Here is a 26325-nt window from a genome sequence, read left to right as displayed (position 1 = left end):
CCCAATAAGCAATACATCTTTTGCCCATATCGACCAAAATAAGCGATACATCAACATTTACATACAGACTCATAAATGATACATCAATGACAATTACAATTCCATGGGTTTACGAATAAAACTAAACTAAATCCCAAATTTGCTCGAAAAACAGGTTTTCATAAATGCATAAATTAAGGTTAAATAAAATGTAATCAAAGGCTAACATTACATTTCGTATATTGGATCTTCCTGAGGCAAATCCAATTGTACCAAATGGTTAAGTAATTACACTAGAGGTAGAGTGATAGAAACATATCATCATGTCATACACAATTCTAGAGCATAAGCATGAGAATATATTCTACATAGATGGCATGTTTAAGCAAGCCAAGTGTGAATCATTCACCAAATAAAATTGGGTAGGTCAGCATTTCTTAAAAGAATGTATATATTAAAGAAGAAATTTAACTGAACGATAGAAAGATAACTGATGAATGAGGCCTAGTCTGACCTAGTAGTGTAATTACAATAAATATTAGTATTTACTACAAAAAAATCATGCTACATGTTAATTTGCATGTTTAAAAAAGGCACATTTACCCAATTTCAATCTTTAAGCATTTTCGTGTTAATGTCTAGTGTAAAGTATGGCACTAATATTAGGCTAAATTCTCCTGCTGTATCAGAAGCTAGATGGCTACCTGATTTTCCAAGTTTCATATGTTAGGCCAGTTTGGCACAATGGATGATCATTCATAGATCTTCCCATTTTTGGTCCTTCTTATTTTGTTTATCAAAACTCTTTTTATTCAGCATTGCAATCAAGTATCACAGATTACACAGTAGAGTGTGCAGGACCTCAGAGCTATACAAGCTGCTAGTACGAGTTCAGTTTCATATATTGAGAAGTCCCGTCGCCCCCCAATGCTCCAAAGAATGCCTGTTTTATTACATCAAACCATAAGGGTGACCGCTTTAACTATAATAATAAACAACCCCCCCCTAGCCCTCCCTCCCTGGTGGTGGTGGTATCTCTGAAGTCACTTGTCGGGTCCTGTGATGTGTCTTAGAGGTAAGGCAGATAGAGCTTATCAACTGTGTCTCAAAGGAACATTGCTGTTCCAACTGGAGCTATAAATAGACTCCCTCCAACCTTAATTAGAACTGAAAGAGGTGCATGGCTCGTATTGAAGCTGGGCATACCGCCGAGGGCAAGCCACGGGACAGAAAGGTTACCAGTGGGCCCCAGTTATACTCGAAATTCTTGTACTCGTCTCTGAAGATATCAGCCAACCTTTCCATGGAGAGGATTCGCCAAAGGCAGGAGTGCCATAACGATATCGCTGGCGTGTCTTTTTTCTTCCAGGCTGCTCCTATTGTGAGTTTTGCTGCCCCAAGCATGCCCACATTATTGCCTTATCTGTTTTTGACTGGTGTTCAAGATCAGGGTCCCTAATGCCCAGTAGAACTCCCTCTATGGTTGACGGGATGGGGTACCCCAGCATGTCTTTGATGTGTGAAAGTATTTCCTCCCAAAAAATGTGGATACCGGGGCAGTCCCACCATATGTGACGAAAGTCCCCTTGTATGCCACAGCCCCGCCAACAGAGATCTGAGGTGTCCGGAAAGATCTGTTTGAGTTTAGTAGGATAGAGATACCAGTTAAGGAGTGTCTTATAGTGTGCTTCCTTCAAATCTCATCCTATTGCTTGTTCCCAGAAAGGCATGTATTGCACCCTTGGGGCATGTATCGTAGCATGGCGTATAGTGAGGAGATTGCTCCTTTCATGGTGCCCGTCCTCCGTACCAGCTTCTCTATCGGTGTATGTTCTATAGTGGCGGCATCTCTTATGTGTGGGGGGGAAACCCAGTGTTTGAGTTGGAGATAATGGTAGTGCTCACTTTGTGGGACCTGGAAGTCCCTTTTGCAGCTCTCAAGTGTAAGTACATCAAAAGTGTGAAGCATGTCTGATATCAATAGGCAGCCCCCTTCTCTCCATTGGTCAAAGGTCCTTCTCCCAGCCCAGGAGGGAAAGCAGGGTTGAAGTGAATCGGGGTACATGGAGAAGGGAAAGAGGTCCAGCCCTCCCTTTTTGTGATCTTGTCCCAGACTTTGAATGTGGTTTGGGTTGGGGTGCTGAAATATGCATTTGCTGGTCTGTCTTTTTTCTATTTCCATAGTACATCCCAAATTGTTCTGCCCACTATCGCCCTCTCCATGTGGAGCCAATGTTTATCAGAGTCCCCATGGACCACTCTACAACCACCCGCAACTGAGCCGCTTGATAATAAAGTGCAAAGTCTGGTAGAGCCACGCCCCATCTTTCTTTGAGCACCGTAGCACATGAAAGGGAAGGCGACCCCTCCCGTCCTGCCAGATAAATTTGGTAATGAGTGAGCGTAGTCGAGTCAAGAGATCACGGTCTAGGTCAACTGGGAGCGCCTGGAATTAGTAAAGGAATTTTGATAATACTATCATTTTGACGGCGTGTATCCGTCCAAGCCAGGAGATGTATAAGGGTCTCCATCTCTTAAGGTCCTGTTGAAGTTGCATCACCAAAGAGGGGTAGTTGGCCTTGTACAGATCTTCGATTCTGGGGGTGAGTTGCATGTCCAAATATAAAAGGAAACGTTTAGCCCAATGAAGCGAGGTCTGGCCTTTTAGTCTTGTTGCCTCGCCCTCGGGGAGAGTGAGATTTAGTATGGAGGACTTTGACGAGTTAACTTTAAAACCCGCCAATTCTTCGAATTTCCCCAATTCCGCCTGTACAGCTTGAAGTGAGGAGCTTGGTTCCGTGAGCGTTAGCAGAATGTCATTCGCAAAGAGTGAGGCCTTTTGTTCTGTACCCCCAAAACGTATTCCACTAATCTCCTCGTTTGCTCGTAATTGAACAGCCAGAGGTTTGATACTAAAAGCAAATAGAAGAGGGGCTTTTTGTAGGTAAATATGATTCATTAGTACAGATACACACTACATTTACTTTTAATATTTTTAATGATATGATATTTGGAAAAATAATTGTGTATATCTATTAATAAAAATGTTGTACTAATTTCGACTTTGACAGTTCTTTGTGTTTACTGTTGGGCTATATTGATCTTCTGAATATAAGGTTTGAGTGACATGGGCTATGTACAAACTATGCATGTAGAAGCAAGTGTATAGGAACGAAAGGAAAAATTAATTTTTAACTTCCAAAGTGGAGGGTGCCAAGTCCTGAAAGAGTGCACACTTGTAGCCCTGGAATGAGGTCTCACCTTTGTTCCTAGTGGCACTCAAGATGGCTTCTTTTGTTTTGAAGGAGTGCATCTTGACGAGGACATCCCGAGTGCGTCTGCGCTCCCCTGTCTGTGGGGTCCCTACTCGATGACCCGTTCGATTCTGAGTTTCGTCAGGCGCAGGCTCAGGATCTCGGCGAAGTGGCCCTCCACGAAGGCCTCCAGATCAGGTCCCTCCGCTCCTTCTTCCAGGTCCCGAATTCGAATGTACTCCCTCCGGGACCTGTTTTCTAAGTCTTCTGCCTTCAGAAGCACTTGGTGAAGTTGCGTCGGGACAGTCTGCTGAGTTTCCTGTATTTTAGAGGAGCGAGCATCCAGTTCCTGTGTCTGTTCTTCCACTTCTAGTACCCTGGAGCCTACTGCGTCTACGTTGTGCTGCAGAGTCGCCATCTTCTCAGTGAGATTGGCCTTCAGTTGGTCTGTGGAGGCTTGTAGGTCCCGCTTAATTTCTAGGCAGAGTTCTGATTTAAAGTCTCGGAGGGAAGCCACCAGATCTTCCCTGGTGAGCGCCATTTTGTGCATCTGATCCCCTTTGGTGAGACAAAGGCCCTTCTCTGTGGCTGCGAAATAGCTAGAGACCTTATTTGTCGCTTTTTTTGGCGGCATATGGGCAGTGAGTTGCGCCGTCCTCGATCGAGCCCTGTCTCACCCCACTGTTTAATGACCTCTTGTATGCTGCCGTGGCACGTATGTTGGGAGTCAGAGTGGAGCCAGGCCCTTGATATGGTTGACTGTAACCAGGGCGGCAAGGCCTCACCTCCTCCCGTCCGGGTACCTGCTCTTGGAAGTGTGGCTCCACTCGCGTTGCCCCATCAGACACAGTCATTCAGTTGTTGTGGCCATCATTGGAAGCCTCCGCTGGTCGGGCGCCATCCCAAGGTCAGGCAAGACTTCCCTGTGCAGTCCTCCCTAGGTCCCGTCTTTTACAGCTTCATCAAAGTAGCTCAGGAACCAGGCGGCCCCCCCAATGTCGCCTGCTCTTCTCACGCTTTCATTGCCACCGGGTCCCGCTCACCGCTGGCCCGAGCCAGTGCTGCCGGAGTGCTGCGATCTCCCGCAAGGTCAGGTCCTGCCCTGCAGCTCTGATCGGTCTCCATGCGCAGTGGCTGTGCGACGCTGAGCCTCGACCAGCTCCTCCTGTATTTCTTCGAGAGAGGACAAGCAGTTGTAGCTCTCTCCGCATGGGACCAGGGATCTGGTTGGTCCGCGTTCAATAATGCCGCCATAGCTGTTCCGCCGTTCACCCTCCTCTGCGCCATCTTTGGTCTGCCTCACGCTCTCAGCCCTATGGCAATTCCGCCCATATAGTGCTCCCACCGCCTCTAATCGGTAGATCTCGTTGCTCCCGGTCAGCATGGGACTCCGCTGGTCCAGACCATATGTTTTATGGTCCTCTATGTATGCTTTTTGCCACTTGTGGCAGTCTCGGGGCACCGGAGCTGATGCAGATCACGTCCGGTCAGCCATCTTGCTTGGCTACACCACGTCCTTCTTATTTTCAAGTGATATATGCAGGCTGAAATTCAGTCTCAAAAATAGCTGGCCATACTAAACCAGTCACAAAAGTCATAAAGTGACTTCCTGCAGAGTCTAAAACTCAGTAAAAAAAAAATCCTGTGCACCGTATACAAGTATTACAGCTTATGAACAATGAAGCCTTCATGTTAAGCAATGATATCTCAATCCGTAAAACAAAATTCATATAGTATAATCACAGTGACATATATTTGACTGTCTAAGATCCAAGACTCTGCAATGCTGTTAAAGTTAATGCAGAGAGCAGAACCCAATATGTAGAAGTCAAGAAGCTCAGAATAAAGAACTATTCAGGGAGAAGATTGATTACTTTTTAGTCAGCACAGGCCTGTTTGTTATGTATACCTCTGCTAAGGAAGACTGTTGAGTGAAACCAGTTGTTCACTGTTATGACATAACAGGGAAAACACAGTGGTTTATTCCTATTGTTGAGACATGATGAGGAATCACCTGCAGCCTAATGTTTTCCTCTACCTCTCCCAGGCCTTGAGAGACCCAGGAGAGGCAGAGGATTGGATGATGATGATCTCAGCCACCCTCTCCTGATTCACTTGTGTCTTCACAGTACAAAAAGTAGTGCTCCTGTAGTAATATTTTACATACTCCTACATGCTTTTGTGAATTAACCCCCAGACTTCTAGAATTGGAATGCCATGGGGATATTGAAGGGTTAGTTATATAAAACAAATATAAAGAATGGCCACTGTTTGCACATTTGTTAATGTGGAGTTGGGCACTTTTTGAGCTGATTCACAAATTCTTGTAAGAGTACATAAAAGAGTACTACTTCCCTTGTAAATAAGCCCACATAGTGGTTTTATGGACAGTGCAAGAAGGTTCCACCCTTGTGATCTATCTTGGGTGGATGTCCAAATGGGTGAAATCGGCATTACTCTGTCACTCTGCTCCACAACATGGACTGATTTGATGTTGCCCTGCTCTCATTTGCTAAATTTTACTCCACCCTTAAGGGGGTATTTGGCCAGCTGCCCCGACTGAAAGAAGTGAATTCATTCTCACACGCTGGCATAATAGCACAGATTTCTCATACTACGTCTGCAACATATATTGCAATAACATTACCACAACTTATCTCTCCTTTTCCAGTCCTGCCAAAATATAAACAAATGCAGTTGAAACAAATGATTATGTTTTATGTGACACTTCCACAGGTAAAGCTACAGCTCCATAACTTCTGTGTATCTGTTTTTGCTTCTTAAATGTTAGACACTTTATAAAAACCAAAAAATAGGCTTTGATGTACATTGCAGTTATTCTATATATATAAAATCTATCTGTAGAGATAAGATAGGTGTTACTGAACTAGCCTTTTTTGAGGTACCACCAAAAAAAATGTGTTTCAGTATGGTAAATCTGGGGAAAAATTTAAACTGGACTACGTAGCATAGCAGGTAATAAGAAAGGATGCAGAGGAAACAAGCAATAACACTGCATCTGTTTACTAGATGTCAGTTAAGGTGTATGTGTCTATTAGACATGAACATACTATGCATTTAAAAGTAATTTCCATTTTAATAACATAAACATGGCAGTAGCTTCCGTATCTCATGATAAAATGCAGCGCATCGATAAATTACATCAATGGGAACCGTTCCACGCCAGCTCATGTTTGACGAGCAACCACAATTGTGAACGAAACATGATATTGGGATATTGTCAGCATGGTGTTGAAATGTGTTTTTGCAGTAACTTGCAGAAACTTTCCATACACTTGCCCCAGAGGCACTAAAAGTGTCATTTTGAGAGCAACACATTTACTTCCCCTAATTCTGCAACGTGAAGCAGTATTTGCCACAGTTATTGTTACCTGAAGATTTAGCACTTGTATTCTGTAAGAAATTGTAAAGTATCCCACAGAAATCTAAGAACTCAGTCATTATAGATCATTTCATTAATCCAGATAGTAGAATGAACTGCAATCTACCTTTATACTGGTGTGTGAAACTACACACGACTGGGGTGATTGCTAATAACACCTCTCTTTTATGTGGAGGGAGGGCCCGAGTACTGGCGGTGAACCATTTCCTATCTGCTTGCATTGAATGGGTGATTGGAAAGAAAGCAATTACCGGAGTCTTAACTCAAAAAAGACTGAGAACATGGCTGTCTGTGTGGACCATTAGACTTATGCCTAGAGGTGGTTCTTGCCTGATATCACTATTGTTAAGGAATATCCGATAGCAACCACAAACGTCCTGAGGCTGTAGTAACACCAGTTGCAAGGCTTAGCTTGCACTGCCACACACAAAAACTGGGTTTGCCTGATGCAGACTAGGACTGTGAACACCATTATCAACAAAAATACTGCAGATGCTCAAAGACCGCCTGATAGTGCATGCCCATAAGAGAGCTCAGGAATAAAATTTGAAGCTGTGCTTGACTAGGCTCTCCCTGTTTCTATGCAGATGGTCCCCCAAATCTTGAGATGGCTGAGACACACCCATGGCTGCTTTTAGAAAGAGGAAATGAACCCCCACATCAGGAAAGCAGCTGTGATGACATCCACTTGTGATAAGGTCCCTAAAGGTCCTGGCGCTACCGTGCTCCTCCTAAAAGGACTCAGATTGAGCACAAGGGCCTGATTAAGAGTTTGGTGGACGGGTTACTCCATCATAAACATGACGAATATCCCGTCCGCCGTATTACGAGTTCCATTATAACTAATGGAACATAATGGAACTTGTAATACGGTGGACGGGATATCCGGCACATTTGTGATGGAGTAACCGGTCCACCAAACTCGTAATCAGGCCCTTAGAGTGTTCCAGTACCCCTTCTGCCATGCACCTTGCACAGAAGTGAATCATGTACATACAGAAACGAATGCCTGATTTAGAGGGATCATGTCCGAAATCAAATGAAGTATTGCATACTTAACATTGGGTAGCGATTAACCAACTGCCTGCACAATATATTTTATAAAAGGGAACACACAAAGAGCTGCACCCCTGCTGTAAATCAGAATTGACTCTTGGGCACCAAAAATTGGCATAAATGCCCAGTGCACTCCAAGATAAATGATGATCATCTGCTTCAGTCTTTTGCAAATTTGTATTATGGAAACTCCAGTGGGTACACCAGTACAGTGGATGGCAAGCTGGTTCATGGTAAGTATCAAATAGTGTCATCATGTTTTTATCTAATGCATTTGCATTGCCTTCCTATTAAGCAGTGGTTTGTCTTTGATCACTTTTGAATGGCCAGTAGTTCAGTTACTGCAGTAACTCTGTCTTTCGTATCGGCTTGCTCACTCGGTTTGATGGCAATCCCTAGAGCAGTTCTTCCATTTCCAATTAACAGACCGTCTTGTCGTTCTTTTTCTGTCTTTCTAATAAGTGTTCTAAAGATAAATGTATTGATGGATACAGCTGAGCAGGGAAGTTTTGCAGGTAAATGTATCAACAAGTGCAAGGGAGCAGCTAGGCTGTCCATTGTCCACCCGAGAAGAGTTCCTGGAACTCATCCCTTGCTCAGTTGCCCTATTCCTCACAGAGCACAGCTATCGCTGAATTGTCATAGAGAGCAGCAGTACTATTCACTTGCCAGTGTGGCTATCCTTCACTTGCCAAATACATCTAAACTTCCACTCATATCTAACATATCAATCCATTGTTCTGCTCACTTATACCATGGTCTGGACAGACAGCAGAGCTATTCCTTGCCAGTCACATACAGCAGAGACATGCCTAATTTTCTTTACAGACAGCTGTGCTACGCCTTGCTTCTATGAACTACACTTGCATAGGTACATAACAGTCTGATTAATGTCTCTAACTACATTTCTGTTCTATGGAGAACAGACAACAACATGCCTTTAAACAAAGGAACTGCAGAGATGATTCTGGCATAGCAAGGGAAACTCCGGGATGAATTTGAGGGCTCCTAAGGATTATAGATCTGGACCTCTCTACACAAACTTAATGTATGAGAGTTTTCAACTTCCTGTCCTACAAGAATTATATCATTAGCAAATATTACATATTGCTGTTTGTATTCTGAAACATTACTCTCTTGGTTTTGTCATGTTTGGTTTAGTAATTCTGTGAAACTGTATCTAGTTGTCATATCTGGTACAATGTCATTCTTTTCTAACGTCTCTCCCCAGATGCCTCCTGTGCTCCCAATTTAATTAGTATGACGGTCCAAATTTGGGATTCATTCCGTTAAATAAATAGAAAGGAAATAGCTTGCGCATGCCACACTGTCTTGCATTTAAGCTGTTGTGCATGTTCTTTTAAATTCATTACATATTCAGCAAAATTAAATAAAATCACATGAATGTGATTACTCCAACTACAAATCTCTTTGGCTGGCACCTGCAGAAAAAATACATGGATCCTGAGCAAAATAAGATACTTTCGCAGAGGAATCAAAGTTATTTTCTATGTAGTTCATTTAGTAGATAAACTGGCGGAAAGGTAAGCAAACTAGTTTATAAATAAAGGGCCAAATTCACTTTGGTGTAAGGTTATGTTTGTTTTGGAATTCACAAACTCCGATTTCATAGTATGTTTAGAACTGTGAAGGTTCCGCAGTTGGGTTGGAGACCTCTGCACATAACAAATGCAAGATGCCTTTGTTTTCATGTGCGGAGTTCTCTGCCCCGACTGCGGATCCTCCACAGCCATAAACTTACTATTAAATCAGAGTTTGTGAATTCCAAAACAAACGTAACCATACACAAAAGTGTACATTTACCTCTGTGCATCATGCCCATACTCTTTTTTTTGTATTTGTAAGCTGCACAGTTTTTCACTCTTTCACCATTCTTACATTGAAGGAGCTGAAGACCATTGTTGGTCTGGTGCCACATCTGGGCAGAAAGGCCGGGTTCCATTTGAGCTGCAAAACATTAACATATACTGGATTATCAAACAGCAAAAGCTTGTGGCTTACGATGCACTCGCTGCCCTTGGAAACAGTTACACAATTTACTGAAACTGCTAGCACAGTGGCTTACAAAACCCAGGTCAGGAAGCGCAAAGGAAAAGGGCTAAATTTGCCTTGGAAGAGTCTCAAAATTATTTCAGTTCCAAAATACAGCACTAATTTTGTGTATAAATGTAAGAATTGCAAAGATAATTGTTGTGGACGCTCCATAGACTCATGCTCATAGCTTTAATACAGCCAAAAGTGTACATTTTGAAAGGGAGGAATGCAGGCACTTAAAATGTCATGGATTATCCCAAACATACAAAGCCCATTCTACCTATTGAACTGTTGACACGTAAAGCGTGGTAAAAATATTTGTTATACGCTTACTATCATTTACTCCTCTAACTGTACAGGGCCCTTTAAGATTAGACAATCTGCAGCACTTCCATTTACCACAGAGGCAATGATCCTCTGATGAATCTTTCTCCACTGATAGGACGGGTGGAAATTAGGGTGACCAAACTCCACAATAGTTGTCCAATGAGGACCATTAATTAACAGCCAACTCACAAATTAGAGATCAAATTTAGGTACACCACTATCAAACCCATGCTGTAAAAATAAGAGATTGCAACAGGAATACCCAGCCTCCTAAAGAAGTTAAGTTGAGCTAGGATAATGCATACCAAAAGCTCTGTAACTGCAACGCAAAACAAAAGAATTAACACCTGATGTTCTGTCAGGGCTCGATGATTCTCCCTACAATACATTAATTCATTAGGACACAACACAGTTTGAATGGAAGAATCAGCAGACCTAAATAATAGACTCAGACAGATAATTGATTAATTAGGTTATTGCATTAAAGATACAAAATTCATTGCCACAAGAAATTTCTTAAGAAGTTCAGTTAAGAATATAACAATTTGTATAACAATGCTTTCAGAGCTATAGAGTCCTACCACTGTTAAGGCAGAAGGATCTAACAGCTCAGGTCCTTCAAAGATGGAAAAAGGGTTTAGATTAAGGGTGAGGCCATTAGCATAAACAAGGAATTAAGGAAAATGGAAAATGGTTCAGCAAAGAAGGTTCAGTCCCTCAGATACCGACTATAGCATGAACCAGGTAGTCCAAAAGCAAAATATAGTTCTAAAATCATTCAGCAGAGCATCCAGGTCTTGAGTAGGAAAAATCAGAATGGCATTGGCCCTCCTTTAGGGTTTTGGCTTTTAAAAAGGTTCTAAGATCAACCCAGTGAGTTGGCACCACACCACCATTGAAAGACTATCACCTGTCCATATTTACATAGTGACACCTGGGACACTTGCAACAATAAGAAGTTTTCCGATGCTATTCATGAGAAACGAAAGATTTTAAAGTCCACATTGACCTAACACAGGTGGAAAAGAAATGCAAACTTACATTATAAAGTAAGGAATATTTCACTGTGAAAATTAAAGAAACATTCTAGAATGTTGGGGTGTACCCATGTACTGCACAAATACAGCAGCATTTCCCTAGCAGAAATGAACCATTGTATTAAGTCAGAGGAAAGATCATCACTAGAAAAAAGCATTTTGGAAAGGCCTTTAAGTTAGCATTACACGTTTAAATGAAATGAGCTTTAAACCAACATCAAATATAATGAAATTAAATCAATTCAGATAAGGAATACATTGAGTTTTTAAAACTCATTATTACATAAAAATACCTATCGTGAGAAATGTCCTATTACTTACCGGTAATCTTCATTACTCCGGGTCCCGTAGTCCTCGACACCGTCATGGACAAGTGAGATGTAACTATCTCACTGACAGAAAAAGAACGAAGGAATGCTGGACCTACCCTTCCCCCTCCCACTGGGAGTACTTAAGGAGTACCGTCCCAGCATTCCTCCTGAAATACCAAGCCCCAATGAAGGCCGGCAGACAGGGAGGGAGGGAGGGAGGGAGGGAAGTCATGACGGTGTCGAGGACTACGGGACCCGGAGTAATGAAGATTACCGGTAAGTAATAGGACATTACCCCCAGGTCCCTCCGTCCTCGACACCGTCATGGACAAGTGAGAAATACCAAAGCAAACACCGGCATTCATACCAGAAAACACAACAAACCACCAGGATAGCAAACAAACCCAGAGATTTAATGGAAATAAAGTAGCAAAAAACATTTAGGAGCGAACAGAGCTCAACACCCCCAATGCGAAACCTCCATCATCCCCCCAACAGATTGAGGAGGCGATAATGCCTGATGAAAGTATTGGAAGAGGCCCACGTGGCAGCCCTACAAATCTCAGAGAGAGGAACACCCTGAACCTCCGCCCAAGAAGCAGCCACCCCTCTCGTAGAACGACCCTGAACCCCCAAAGGAGGAGGAGAACCAGACAGAGAGTAGGCCAAGGAAATGACTTGCTTCAGCCAACGGCCGATGGACACAGAAGAAGCCTTACTCCCAAGCGAAGCCGCACCAAAGGAGACAAAAAGGGAGTCCGACTTGCGAAAAACCGCCGTACGGTCCAGATAAATGCGCAAAGCCCTGCACACATCCAACAAAGACCACTGGGGACCACCAGGAGAATCCAAAACAGAGCCCAGGGCAGGTAAAACCAACTCCTGACACCTGTGAAATTGCGAAGAAACCTTCGGCACAAAAGAAGAATCCAGGCGGAGCACCACACCCTCCTCCGTGAAGGAAAGAAAAGGAGGCCGCGCCATCAAGGCTCCCAACTCCCCAAGACGACGTGCAGAGGTGACAGCCACCAGAAAAACCACCTTGAGAGTGAGAAATTTGAAATCCACCACATCCAAAGGCTCAAAAGGAGGACCGATCAAAACCCGCAGGACCAAAGGCAAATCCCACAGGGGAAAGGAAGGACGAGGAACAGGCCGAGAAACAGTAAAACTGCGGAGAAGACGAGAAACCAAGTCCTCAATATCCGAAAGATTCCCCCACGGGGAACGAAAAGCCCGAACAGCGGCCCACTGGGCCCGCAGAGTGGACACAGCCAAACCCTTCTCGAAACCTTCCCACAAAAATTGAAGGACAACCTGCAAGGAACAGAACAAAGGGGAGACCCCCAACGCCGAACACCAACGATCAAAATTACCCCAATGCCTATCATAAGCCTTAAGGGTAGAAGGCCTCCGGGAACGCTGAAGAGCCACCGCTAAATGCTCCGGGAAACCGCGCCGTCTCCAACCCTGCCTCTCAACTTCCACACCGACAACCGCAACCGGAGAAGTGACAGGCACGGGGAAGACCGAAGTGGAGACGGAGACAGGGGAAGAAACCAGGGACCCTGCACCGCCAAAAGACGCACCGTCGGAAACCAGGACCTCCGAGGCCAAAACGGCAGGACCGCCACCACTTCCCGATCCTCCTGACACAAATGGGCCAGAAACCTGGGAACCAGAGCCAGGGGGGGGAAGGCATAGAGCAGACGCGACGGCCACGGGAGAGACAGAGCGTCCACCCCCCAGCAACCCTCCTGCAGAAACCGGGAGCAAAACCGAGGGAGCTGAGCATTGTGCCGGGAGGCAAAGAGGTCCAGAAAGGGACGCCCAAACCTCCCGCACACAAGCCGAAACGCAACCGGGGTGAGAGACAACTCCAGAGAATCCGGAAAGCACCGACTCAGGGCATCCGCCACAAAGTTGTCCACTCCCCGAAGATGAACCGCCGTCAGAGACAGCAGATGGCCCTCCGCCCAACAAAACAGGGGCACCACTATCGCGTTCAAAGAAGCCGAACGAATCCCCCCTTGATGATTCAGATAAGCCACCGTCACCATATTGTCGGACCGCACCAACACGTTCCGACCGAGCAACAGATCCCGAAAACCCATCACAGCGCGGGACACCGCCGTGAGCTCTCTCCAGTTGGACGACCGGCGGCTCTCCAGGACGGACGAACGACCCTGATGGGAGCGAGACCCCAAGGTCGCCCCCCAACCCAAAGCGCTGGCATCCGACGTCAAGACCAGAGAAGGAGAAGACTGCAGGGGCAGACCCAAAGACAGATGATCCCTCACAGACCACCAAAGAAGAACCGGGAGGACCACCGGAGACACAGGAATAAGAACATCCAAGTCGCGGGACACGGGATCCCAGAGAGACAGGAGGTACACCCAAAGGGGGCGCAGATGAAAACGCGCCCAGGCCACCGTAAAAACAGTCGCCGCCATCAGACCCATAAGACGCAACCAAAGGCGCACCGGAAAGGCACCCCCCACCCGGAAACGACGAGCAAGGGACACCAACGTCACAACCCGAGGCTCGGGGAGGAACACACGGTTCAGATCCGAACGGAAGCGGGCCCCAATGAAAACCATGTCCTGGGACGGCGTCAGTTGACATTTGGGCAAGTTGATCAGGAAACCATGGGCCCGCAACGCCAAGCACACCACCTCCCTGGCCTCCAGCAACAGGACCCGAGATGGAGCATGGATCAACCAGTCGTCTAAATAGGGGTACACCATCACCCCTTGGAGATGAAGCCACGCAACCAAAGGCGCCACCACCTTGTTAAACACCCTTGGCGCCGACCGGAGACCGAAGGGCAATACCATGAACTGGTAATGACGCCCCTGAACACAAAACCGCAGAAACCTGCGGGACCGAGGATGGACCGAGACATGATAATACGCATCCTGAAGATCGAGTGTACACATGAAGTGACCTGGCAGCACCAATGGAATCACCCTCTGCAAGGTCTCCATGCGGAAAGGAATCTTGGCCACCCATTTGTTCATCACCCGCAGATCCAAAATCAAGCGGAAACCCCCCGTGTTCTTTGGAACCAGAAAGACCAGGGAATAGAAACCCAACCCCGTCTCCAACGGAGGAACCTCCTGAATGGCACCCTTCCGAAGAAGGTCCAGAATCCCGAGAGAAAGATGAGACCACTTCACACGACGCGAAGGCCAAGGAGTCGGCCGAACACCCGAGTCTGGAGGAGGAGCCGTAAACTCCAGAACATAACCCTGGCGAATGATGTCCAACACCCAGACGTCGGAACAAGACTGAACCCAGGCATCCAGGAAGAAGCGCAGCCGCCCTCCAACCAACAACCCGGGAACCACCGCCAAAGAGTCAGGAACGTGGCTTGGCAGGAGGAGGGGACTTAGCCTTACGGTCCCGACCACGGCCAGAAGCAAACCTACCCTGGCCTCTCACAAACTGCCTACGAGAAGCAGGGCGAAAGAAAGATTTGGGTTTAGAAGGGACAGGAGCAGTAGCAGAGACTTTAAAAGAAGAAGAATGCTTCTTTTCCTTAAACAATTTGTGCAATTTCGCCTCCAACTCCCCCCCCAAACAACATTGTACCCTGAAAGGGCAACCTCAAAGCGCATGCTTTCTGCGCAGAGTCAGTTTTCCAGTCCTTAAGGACAAGACTGCGACGTGCAGCCACACAAGCCCCCCCGGACAGAGCAGGAGCACGCACAACGTCAAAGGAGACATCAGATAGCAGCTCCACCTGACGCTCAATCTGCTCCAGTAAACCAGAACAGTCCGTGGCATTATCCATAGACTGATAGAGAGACTTCAGGTCAGACAACAGGGACTGCGACACATAAGTCCCGTAGATGCCCGCCCTCAAGGCCAGGTGGGAACCAGAATACACCTTACGGAGCGCCACATCCGCTTTCTAGTCAACCGGATCCTTCAGCACAGCATCTTCAGCAAGGGAAGTACGCCCCACCAAACTAGCCACAAATGAGTCAATAGGAATTGTATCAGGCAGTTCAGTAGCCATATCCTGCAGAGGATAGAGTTTAGCCATGAGTCGCGGAATCAGGATGCGATCAGGATCAGCCCACTCGCTCTTCAAAACATCCTTGATGAAGGGATGGACAGGTACATCGACAGTGGCAGCACTCTGAAATTGTCGCAACAAAGGGCCCCTAGAGGTACTAGGCGCGTCCTCGTCAGGGAACCCCATGTTCTCTTTAACATGCTGCACAATAATGGTCATAGCATCCTTGTCCACATATTTGCCCTTCAACTCTTCATCCCCCAAACCAGCAGACTCATCGCCACTAGAGGACGAAGAAACAGGAGCAGGACACTTGCGACGGGAACCAACATCACCCATCTCAGTCAAGGTTTCCCTGATCAAGCGCTTAATATGCGCATCAGCACCAGCATCACGGCGCCCGGACCTGGCAGGTGAGGGAGACCTGGAAGCAGAAGAAGAAGAGTAAGACCTCTCCCGGTGATGTCTTTTCCTGGAATGCTTCCCCATCGCAAAGAACACACCAACAACAGAAAAATCGCCAGAGATAACAACCGCTATGCGGTACTCACCCCAAACGCTCGTTTTAACGAGTTTCCCAAAGCCGGCAACCTCGAGGCGCCTGACTTCCGTCCACACGATCAAAAACCGTAAGTCAGGCATGACGACTTCCGGCCGAGGAAGGAGCTCCAACCAATCCAGAGGAGCAGCTCGGCCGCGCCCCCCAGCAAGCCCGGCAGGCCAGGGGAGGCGGCCATCGGGCCAAGAAGAAACCAACGCGGTATTACACCGCCGCGAGGTTCACGAAAATGGAGAGGCCCGCGCCACTCCCCCCAAGCCCAGCAGGGAGGGAGAGGCCAACAACGAAGGGCCGCCGGCACCAGGTAAGAACCAGCAGCCACAACGTGAAATCCAGAAAGAAGGCAGGAGCGCCCCCGCTCCTGCCGCGTCCTTACACCGTCCGGAAGACAGAAAAAGAACAGGAGGAATGCTGGGACGGTACTCCTTAAGTACTCCCAGTGGGAGGGGGAAGGGTAGGTCCAGCATTCCTTCGTTCTTTTTCTGTCAGTGAGATAGTTACATCTCACTTGTCCATGACGGTGTCGAGGACGGCGGGACCTGGGGGTAATACCCTACTACCACAAATCCTCAGAAAAATCATTTCAATGCATATTTTTCTGAATTTGTATTACAAAAATCGTTCTTATTGTTTAATAAACTATAAAACCTCTAGTATCACCATGTGAAGTTTTAAGCTTAAACTTCACTTCTACATGTTTTTGCACCAACCTTTCTTAATGGTGCAGTCTCAATAGAAAGCATTCGAAATGTTAGGCTACTTCACTTTACACCAGATTCCATCAAAATACGTTAATAAGCAACACATGCTTCAGAAATTCGTTAGTGCAACTCATTTATATGTATTAATATGGTCTTGTATATATGTTCTCTACATCTTCATGTTTTAAGGTGCACTTTTGCAGGGCCTCTACTACACGTTGTCTGATTTTCATGTGTCACTGTCTCTAACGTGTGCAAAGTGCACTTTCAGCTTTTCATCCTTTCGTTTGGAAATGTGTCATAGTTTGTAATTTTTATAAATTGTGCTGAATCAAAACCATAAAATTATGTCTAAATTGATGAGATAATCATGGTTTGACACATATATTTACTGTTTTCTTTATATCTCCTTATTCCTGACCCAAGTTTTTCAGAACTTTGAGCCCTAGAAAAATATGTCTGACAATGTTTAATTTATGTAGAAATTAATGACTGTTTATTTGGTAAAATTATTATGTGAATGTATGTTTGGCACAGTGCAATATGTTTTCTTGGATAGATTGACCATTCACCCAGCTTCATGATGAGTCACCTTGGTAGTTTCCACTCCACTTAATCGAAGAAACCTTGAGTTATTTGTCACCTTTCAGGAGCCAGATAAGCTGGGTGTTTGTTGCATGTTGGTCGCTTTCCTGTCTGGCTGCACTTGGAGCATATTGGGTGTTGTCTCTCTACAGGAGGTCAGTTGTTTTATCAGATTAAAATAATATTTAGGAATTGATGAGGTCTGGTTTAATCTGCGGCTTTTCTTAAGTGGAGATGGTGCACAGAAGAAACCGATTTCTAAAACTTGTCACTGGTCTGTTCTTCAGTCTTGAGTTTAGAAAGTCCCTCCTATATGTGTTCCTTTATTCTTTTCACTGAAACAGGAATATGTAATTATGGGGGCTTACATGTTTAATCTAGTCCTGTTTTAATAGTGCATCACTGACTTGGTTATGTTGACAAGTTAGGCATTGTGTGGGTGTTAAAATACTTTAAAGAAAATGTCAATGTTATAAAGCAAAATTTGCAGTGCTCTAGTACACATACGTTTCACAGGACTTCAAAAATGTATATGACAGAGGAAGACTAACAAAGCAGCCCTAATCACGTTGACTCATAGTTATATGAATTATACAGAACACCGAGATCCAAATTGTTTTCTTTTTCCATATTAACAAAAATTCTTTACATGGTTTAGCATGATTTATTTCAGTACAAAATGTTTTTTTTTTTAGAACACTCATCCCATGGGTGAGGAATACTTGGTAAATCAGGTATAAAATAACCCTTATAATAATGAGTTGAGGACAAATTGTAAGGTGAATTGTTCTGCCAGGAAATCAGAGGGTTTATTTCCCGTTAGTTTATCACTTAGGCTGGCAACGATGGGAACAGTTAGTTTATCACTTAGGCTGGCAACGATGGGAACAGTTAGTCACTGGGCTACATTTGGTTACAATGCACTCTTAGCCTTTCAGGACCATTAACAACTCCTCCACAACCTTGATGGTCACAGTTTGTAATCCCTTCATTATTGCAAGTTTGCCAAATTCAATATTATTGAGACTTGTTCAGTCTGTTATCACTTAGGCACTTATTCTGAATGGTCTACGGATTGTCCCGTTAACTTCTTTCCACAGAGTTACCAATACCGAGGGAACCAACCACTCCAGGGGGTGAGTGGAGGAATACCGGTGGAATACTGAGGGTCCTCTTAGAAATATGAAATTACCAGGACAAGCAGTAATTCTGGGTTTGGTTCATCCCCTAATGCCTCATTTCTCCACAAAGTTTCACCCAGAGATTTCAGTCACTTTCAGCAGCCAAAATCTCCAGGTGAAACTGAAAGACCTGCAGTGTTGAAGCAGATCAAATATTTCAGATCGAGCTGGTACCTGCTCGGTCACAATTAAGACACAGCTAATACTATGGGTCTTAAAAGCATGAGAAATTGTGTGTGAAATACAATTTAAACTGACATTGTTTTACAGTAATATTGGCAGGAGAACTAATACTACTAATAATAATATTATAAAACCACAAGTTATAATGATATTTATTGCACTAATAGAGTGCATTAATATTAATATCACAGTAGTGATGGTTATTATCAGATTCTTTATTGAGAGTTTCACTGTCCGATTGTAATCACCTTATTGTCAATGTAAATGGCAGTACACAAACATATTTTTTTTATTAATTGTGCCAAAAAAAAACAAAAGCATCACACATGCAAAAATGTGTAAAATAGATTTGAGATAAATGTATCTAAAAGTTACCGACAAGGGAGCAGGGGCACCACTGGATTTCATGTTTAAAATAATGCACAAGCAGTGAGCAATGGCTTGTATTTCTGTGTGGCAGTGAAGTAGCAAATTGAATTCTCATAATGTGTTTTGAAAACGAGTCTTGTAGGGTTTGATGAGGTGGAAAAGGTACTGGAGTCACTGGCTTGTTCCAATACATTCAGTACACCCTGCGTGGCTGTTTGCCGTGGCTAATCTTCTTTTAATGGCAGTGTTGCTTGTAAACCTATTTGGGAGAAAGCTTTGAATCTATGCTTTAGAATATCATACCAAGAAGGGTGGCAAATACGTTTCCCTTCAAGCGTGAACGCATTTCTTTCTCTTGCAATCACAAGAATTTCAAGCTGGAAGGTTTACCTTGGGGAGCTCAGCAGTCCTAGAAAAAGATATGGTGCAGAATGAGTCCTTCGGAAGTACATGGCCACCTAGGGCATAATCTCGACGGAAAGCCGCATGGGCTACTCACAGCGATACTGAAGAGGTGGAAGATATTTATAATTCAAGGTAATATACTCTAAGAATGGAAAATTGGCTAGCTCAGGCTTCAAGCACTCAGCTGCAGAAAACACTGGGTTCGCGAAGCTCCACTGAATTAACACGAGTGGGTGGGTTTACCCCTTCCAACCAAAATACATGTTTTTCTCCAAATCACGGCCTCACGATAAAAATACAATTTAGAGAGCTTCCTGTTTAAATGCTCCACGTTCAGTTTTATTTTTTGGTTTCCAAGTATATCACGGAAATATCTGCTTCTGTTTTTGTTTTTTAATTGTAGTGCAGATCTAAGAAAGAAAAATATTATGTGAGTGGTACATACCTACATTCTTTTCATTGCCTATCAGCCATTAGTTATGTCTGTAGCATGATGTCATAAAATTTCTATATGCAGAAACGAATTATCTTTTTTTTAAATGACATAATCTTATTCAAAAGGTAGAAAAGTGAAAGCATCTTTGACTTAATCAGAATCTAGACTGTTCATATATTTTAATTAACTGACAGTTGACCCGCAGACTTTTTGTGCCTCTTTCCCTATTACGATGTTTTTTGAATCGCGAATAGACACAAGTCCTCTCGTGATCCGGTACTTTTTTATTTAATTAATATATTTAGTTTAGCATTGCAAAAAAAAAAAAAACTACTCTGAGAGTAGTGGTGCATTGTAAAGCACATAAGGTGAAGGATTAAGGAAGAGGGTGTATAGTGCGTGTGCTGCAGAAGGGGAGAAGGTATTGACTTTGAGGGGATTGATTCATTATTATTATTATTATTATTATTATTATTATTATTATAATTATTTTTTAGAAATTCCATCAGCACTTGTTCTGAAAAATATAAAACACTTGCTGGGGAATAGGGAGGAACATGATGGGTTCAGGAAACATTACTTTTGTAGGTTTAAAAAATATCTTAATTAACCACAGTGTATATGTCAGCATGTTTCTCTGTTTCTTTGTGCAACACAATGTATAAAAATATGGAGACATTGTTGTGGGTTTAGTGTAAGAAGCCATTTGCCCCCTACTACTTTGACAAGACCTGGGAGTGTGCCCATCAGGTGCTGGGAACATGCTGTGCTCTTTGACGAGACTAAGGATCCTGGCCTCTGTGCCCAATGGTCAGTGCCATGCCTAGTGTGCACTTTGCGCAGGGCATATCTTTCAGTCTCAATAAGTGCCGCGTGACCCTGCATCAGTACCAACAATTCATGGTCTTGAGCAGCAGAATTCAGCATGAGAATATAAAAGGAAAATGCACATCATGATACCACCTTCAACATTCTCTCTTCATGATCTATCAGCGTACAATTTTCCAAGATCATATTTGGTGGACGTATTTTCTTTTTGGAAAGATTCATGAAGATTTGCCATGCAGGGCCAATTATATCTACCAGAAATATCTGGGCTGGGACAATTTTGTGGCTTTCAGCTGTGCCTTCTACACTATAGACATAACCAATGCAGGCTTTGGATCAATTTTGGGGTATATATTCTGGGAATTAACTAATTTGCCTATTGTGTATTTAAAGGTGACTTGACAACCTATGGCCAAGTATAGGCATTTTCTCAAGAGGAAAAGGGTATTTTCAACCTTCTAGGATCAAGTATACTGTTCCAAAACATCCACGGTTTGGCAAAAGTGTTTCCATAACAGAATCCGCACAGCCAATTAATCAATTTTTCTCAACCAATTCGTTTCCAAAGTTAGATTCTTTCTGACCCAGATTTGCTTTTTTCCCAAATATTTCAGGATTCACTGACCTCTGTGTGAATACTTTAATTTAGTATCATTTCACCCAGCATATTTCTTCCAACTGCCTTAATCAAAGCTCTGAATTAACATGTACAAAAATATGTTTGGGGACCCTCCCACCTAATAAATGTGCACACAATTGTATACAGTCATCAAAAGGTGGATTCATTTCACAGTTTTGTGCAGATTTGTCAAATGGGTCTAAAGTATTTAGCATAATAAAGAATGCTATGCATAATCATGCATGCTATGCATAATCAAGTTTGCCACACCTATTGAGGACCTATCACGGTCTCTATAATAAATGTATTTGTATCAGGACCTTGTGAAATAGCAGTAAGATAAATTAAAATGTATTTGCAAAATAATATTAATTTCAGTAAGTACTATAAATCTTTTCAGCCTTTAAAACAAATTGGGGTCTTTTAAAATAAGAAATATTTATCTAAAGCAGGCATGCAGGCAGCACTTAGTTTGAGTTGGTGGTTGCAGATGGGGCCCACGGGCACACATTTTAGCAAACCAGCACTTACTTTTTATTCATCAGACTTTGGCCCAAAGCAAGAGAGAGAAAAAGCACACAACGGGGAAAGGAGGATCAAGAGAAAGAGAGAATAAATATTACAAAAGGAGAAAGCAGGAACCTGCAAAAGTAAGACACAGGGGCATGGAGTGTCTGGTGGTAGATTAAAGAGGAATGACGTGGAATCAACTCACTGCAACAGTAGCATTCTGCACACTGGCATTCACTGTCTGTGGGCTCTTGATGCGGGCTTCTGAGCAAAACTTTGGTCCCAGCACTTTTTCTTTTACAAATTAAGCACTACATGCAGGCTTTCCTAAATTCTGCTTAAAACAATTCGGTCTAGAGTGATTTAAACATTTAAAGAAAAATGTTTATTGTTTTCTCAGTTGTATTAAAATAAAATATTTAATGATGGGTCGATGTTGGGTAACTGAATATGCTTCATGGAATATCACTGGAAGACAACGTCCCCTCTACTCCCCCTATTAAAATACTCAATTATGCATTATTTGACACTACTTATGGAATCGCTTTTACTATTCACCAATCTTTACATATAAGAATTGGGGCAGAACCCATGACAACGCAAATTGTTCAACCACAGCATGACCCGAGAGTGGAATATTCGCACAACACACAATGGAAAATCAATTCACCCCCTACACCAACATGGAATTTTGTAATATTTGCGGACCCTAAAATATGGGGGTGACCCTGTAACCAGACAGTGGGGGCTGGTTGTTCTGAAAGTTCCATTTATGACACAGAGTCGGAACATGTGTTTTAAAATGAATTGCAAAAGTTTCCGAGCTCACTTTCTAAAACTTAGACTATTAGTGACCCCGATAGGGATGAAGTTTAGAACTTCATTCTTTGGATCATTTTTTCTGGAAACACGTTTTTGAAGATTGTACTTCGATGGTGAGAAAAGGTTATTGTCAACGAGCCAAAGTTTGCTTTCCACAACTATGGTGTTGTAGATGCGCACTTGAAACAAGCAGTTCATATTTTTAGTTTTATAATATACACGTGTGGTATCTGATTTACTATATTTCGATTTGGATACCCTTAATCTTAATAATTAACGCTAGCATAAAAATTTCAGCATATGTTGTGGAGCGGTTGCAAAAAACTTAATAAAGAGAAATATTGTTGAAGTTAAACAAATATTTCAATACCTATTTGTAAAATTATACAAGAACAGCTGAATCTGGTAAACATTGCCAGAGACAATATATTTATGTACCATGGAAAATAACTCATCCAGTAGCTGATCTGATGGTGCTGTGAATTAAATGCTTATTTGTTCGTTCTGTGCATCAGGCCATGAACTTAAATGCCATGTGTCAATTCAGCCTTTCACCCTTCCAAGGTTCATAAAATGAGATCCATTTACATGGATTACAGTAACACCTGTTATTAATTGCAGTGGATTAGGCAGTATTAAGCACCATCTAACATTTATTATTAAATAACAATAATTATTATTATTATTATTATTGTTGTTCTTGTTTTGTTGTTGGTATTCTTACTGTTGCTTTGTTGTTGTTTAATTATCATTGCTGTTATTACTACCAATAACACGAACGTGGTTGTATAAACCTAAATATAGAACCAGAAACTACAGATCTTAGTTTCCCATCTCAGAAAGAGAGACTGATAGGCTGCAGTCTGGCGGCTGCATGGTATTAAGTCAAGGGCAAAAGAATAAGGCATGTGCTAGTGTTTTGACAACGGAAAAATAATCATAGCACTGACATTGCTGAGCTAGCATTTTGTGTACCCTTTCAGGTAGTGTAACATAATACCAGCTCAGTTCTGTAAAGACTTGTGAATATTTAATATAATTATTTGGTGTTTTAGCCCCTTGTATCTACAATAGTGAATAAACAGTTTTCTCGTGACCTATATGTTTGCCAATAAGCCAAAGAGGTTCTGTTAATGAGTTAAGTTACAGACCCATTTATTAAATTATCGTGAATCACCATAGTTGAACGTATTTTGGCAGATTGGGGTTTGGTGTTGTTGGGGCGTGTAGTTGGGTCCTGCAGTTGGTGTACCGATCTGTTCATTGTGATCCCGTCTTCCAAGTTAAACTCTATTTTTGCTAACATTAATCTCCCTATCTCATTCTTAAACTAAATTCTAAGGAAACACCTTTTTATTTTCATTCTTTTCAACAGCTCCCTTGCCTTACATGTGTCTAGTTTACTGAGATGTCTTAGGTGTCCTTCTGCTCAGTTTAGCTTCAACTGCTAAATATGCTTTTAAATGCTGAGGTGCTATGAGGTCCTATCATCGATGCCACCACCACACTATCCCCTTCTGCTTGCAGTAATTGACTTCATTACAGGGGCACCACACCACCAATCTAATGTTTCTGTTTCCTCAGGTGGCTCATCAGAATTGCTTGGTGGAAATGGTGCATCACAGAGGGCCAGCCTCTGTGTGACCCCATGGATTTCCTTTATGAAACCACACATGTGCTTTAGCACCATGGATGTCCTATGGAATGTCTTGACTCTCAGGGCCCCATATGCATCAGTAACCCCAAGAATTACCTTCCAAGGGGTGCATGTAGGCAGCTGAAAAAGGGCCATCATGGGAATTTCCTTGCCAAGACCATGCACATATGCAGTACAAGAACTGAGTCCCCTTTACTAAGATGCATGTGCTTAGTGTTGCCAAGAAAATTACAAGAATTTCCCTGCTATCGTTGGATATCCAGCACCTCTGGATATACAGAAGTTATTATAGCTGCCTCCCACTCCTCGCGACTTTCGGAATCTGTGTATTCCCTGACCCCCCATAGATATTAATCAGGCCATTCGTGGAATTCTTTAGGATTTTCTGCCCCCCAAGGAAGGAAAGATGGGTTGGCTACCCTAGCTACTTGCTAACGGACCCCACCATCCCCCTAGTACCATCTTTCAGCCCCTCCAGGCCATTTCCTGATCTAGTTGTGAATGCCACCACCAGATATTTGAAGTACTGGGGTTTACCAGGCCATTGGTGGGAGCAGGGAAATTACCGTCTGGATGGTGCTATCCTCACCTTCACCATTGCCTTCCTCTACAATGGTTGGAATGAGAGCCTAAGTTCTTGCACAAATTTCATTATTTTTGTCAGTGCTACGTTTTGGAATCCAAAAACAAAAAAACCCCTATAATGAGGAATAAAGTAGTCTGCATGTTTGTGGTTGACATATGTTCCACTGATTCTTGTTTTGCAGTTATCCATACAGTGAAGAGAGCGGCCAAGGAAAGCAGTACATGAACACTAGGTGTCCAGCATGGTGTGACCGAATTGTGATGTCCCACTCTGCCAAGGAGCTCCTGTTGAAGGTGAGGAGGGCCTGGCAAATGGACATTTTGTTTCATTCATGTCTCCATATTAAGATTGTGGCACCTTTTATTACTTCAACTAATAAAGTAGAAACTTATGATAACTTTTCAGAGTGAACTGAACCTTTGTGTGTGTTTGAGTGGATAGAAGTAGTTTATATTACATATAATACAGCACAATAGAAAATATTTGATTTCAGTCATTCACCCATACCTCCCTGTCGAAACACTTTCATAAGCAGCTTCCATCTTTGAATGAAGGCTCAAATAGCAGAGGCAGAAATGCATTTTTTTTAAAATCAAAATACCCACTTGTGTTTTTTCCAAGAGCATCAAATGAAACACCAATAATGTATCTTATAATGAAACTGTAAAAGTGTTTTTTAAGCAAAGACGAATGTCATTTAAATTTGATTAACAATCACATATTAAATAATAAATAATTGGAAACTGGCCTCCTAAGATATAAAAAACCAAGATCATTAACGCCAGAAAGACATAAAACATTCTAAAGGTGTGGATTCTAGAACAACAGTGAGAATCTAATCTGGGATGTTCCTACGAATACTAGAATGAATTCCAGCCTTGAAAGCTGGCAGTCTGCATGGTGAGAAAATATTACTCTGGAAGCAAGGACCATACAAAGGAGTGGTAAAGAAAGACATTTATGGGACCTATCTATGAGAAAAAGGGAATAAAACCAGTCAAAAGAGACTGTATTTCTAAATGTATTAAAAAAGCCATTAAAAAGATTAAATATATCAGATTCTTTTTTATAAAAAAGATCAATAGCCAAGGGAAGAGCTGAAAATCCAAAATTGGAAAGCAGTCTGAAAAATTAAAAAATGCCAGAACGACAATGTGCAAGAGGTGCATAGAACTATTCAGCAAAAAAAGGGGGGGGGTTACAGTAGGAAAGAACGACACATGGTTATCAGACGTCACATAAGGGCCTAGTATTCCCTAAAATATAGCAAAAAGACACAGCTAAAAGGCAAAAACTGTAAAGAAAACACAGAACACAGCAGCACCAAGATACAAGCAATTATAGGAAATTGTGAAGATCCTCATTGATATTCAGACCATTTGGCGCTCTAGTATCTAAGGCTAGAATAAAATGTGATTCTCTCTGTCTCAATAATTTA

At 43.0% G+C, this 26325-nt stretch overlaps 1 protein-coding gene across 2 annotated transcripts in view; it reads left to right on the top strand.

The window, feature by feature from the left end:
- Positions 1–26325, top strand: part of INPP5A (inositol polyphosphate-5-phosphatase A) — a 1511403-nt gene that overhangs the window by 1426211 nt on the left and 58867 nt on the right. For both annotated transcript variants that reach the window (XM_085606194.1, XM_085606193.1), the window contains exon 13: positions 25069–25180. In XM_085606194.1, coding sequence (XP_085462320.1) covers positions 25069–25180 — 112 coding nt within the window. The remainder of the gene's footprint in view (positions 1–25068; positions 25181–26325) is intronic.

Source organism: Triturus cristatus, chromosome 1_2 (assembly GCF_964204655.1).
Source record: "Triturus cristatus chromosome 1_2, aTriCri1.1, whole genome shotgun sequence".
NCBI classification, from domain to species: domain Eukaryota; kingdom Metazoa; phylum Chordata; class Amphibia; order Caudata; family Salamandridae; genus Triturus; species Triturus cristatus.
This window is presented reverse-complemented; position numbering and strand designations above follow the sequence as displayed.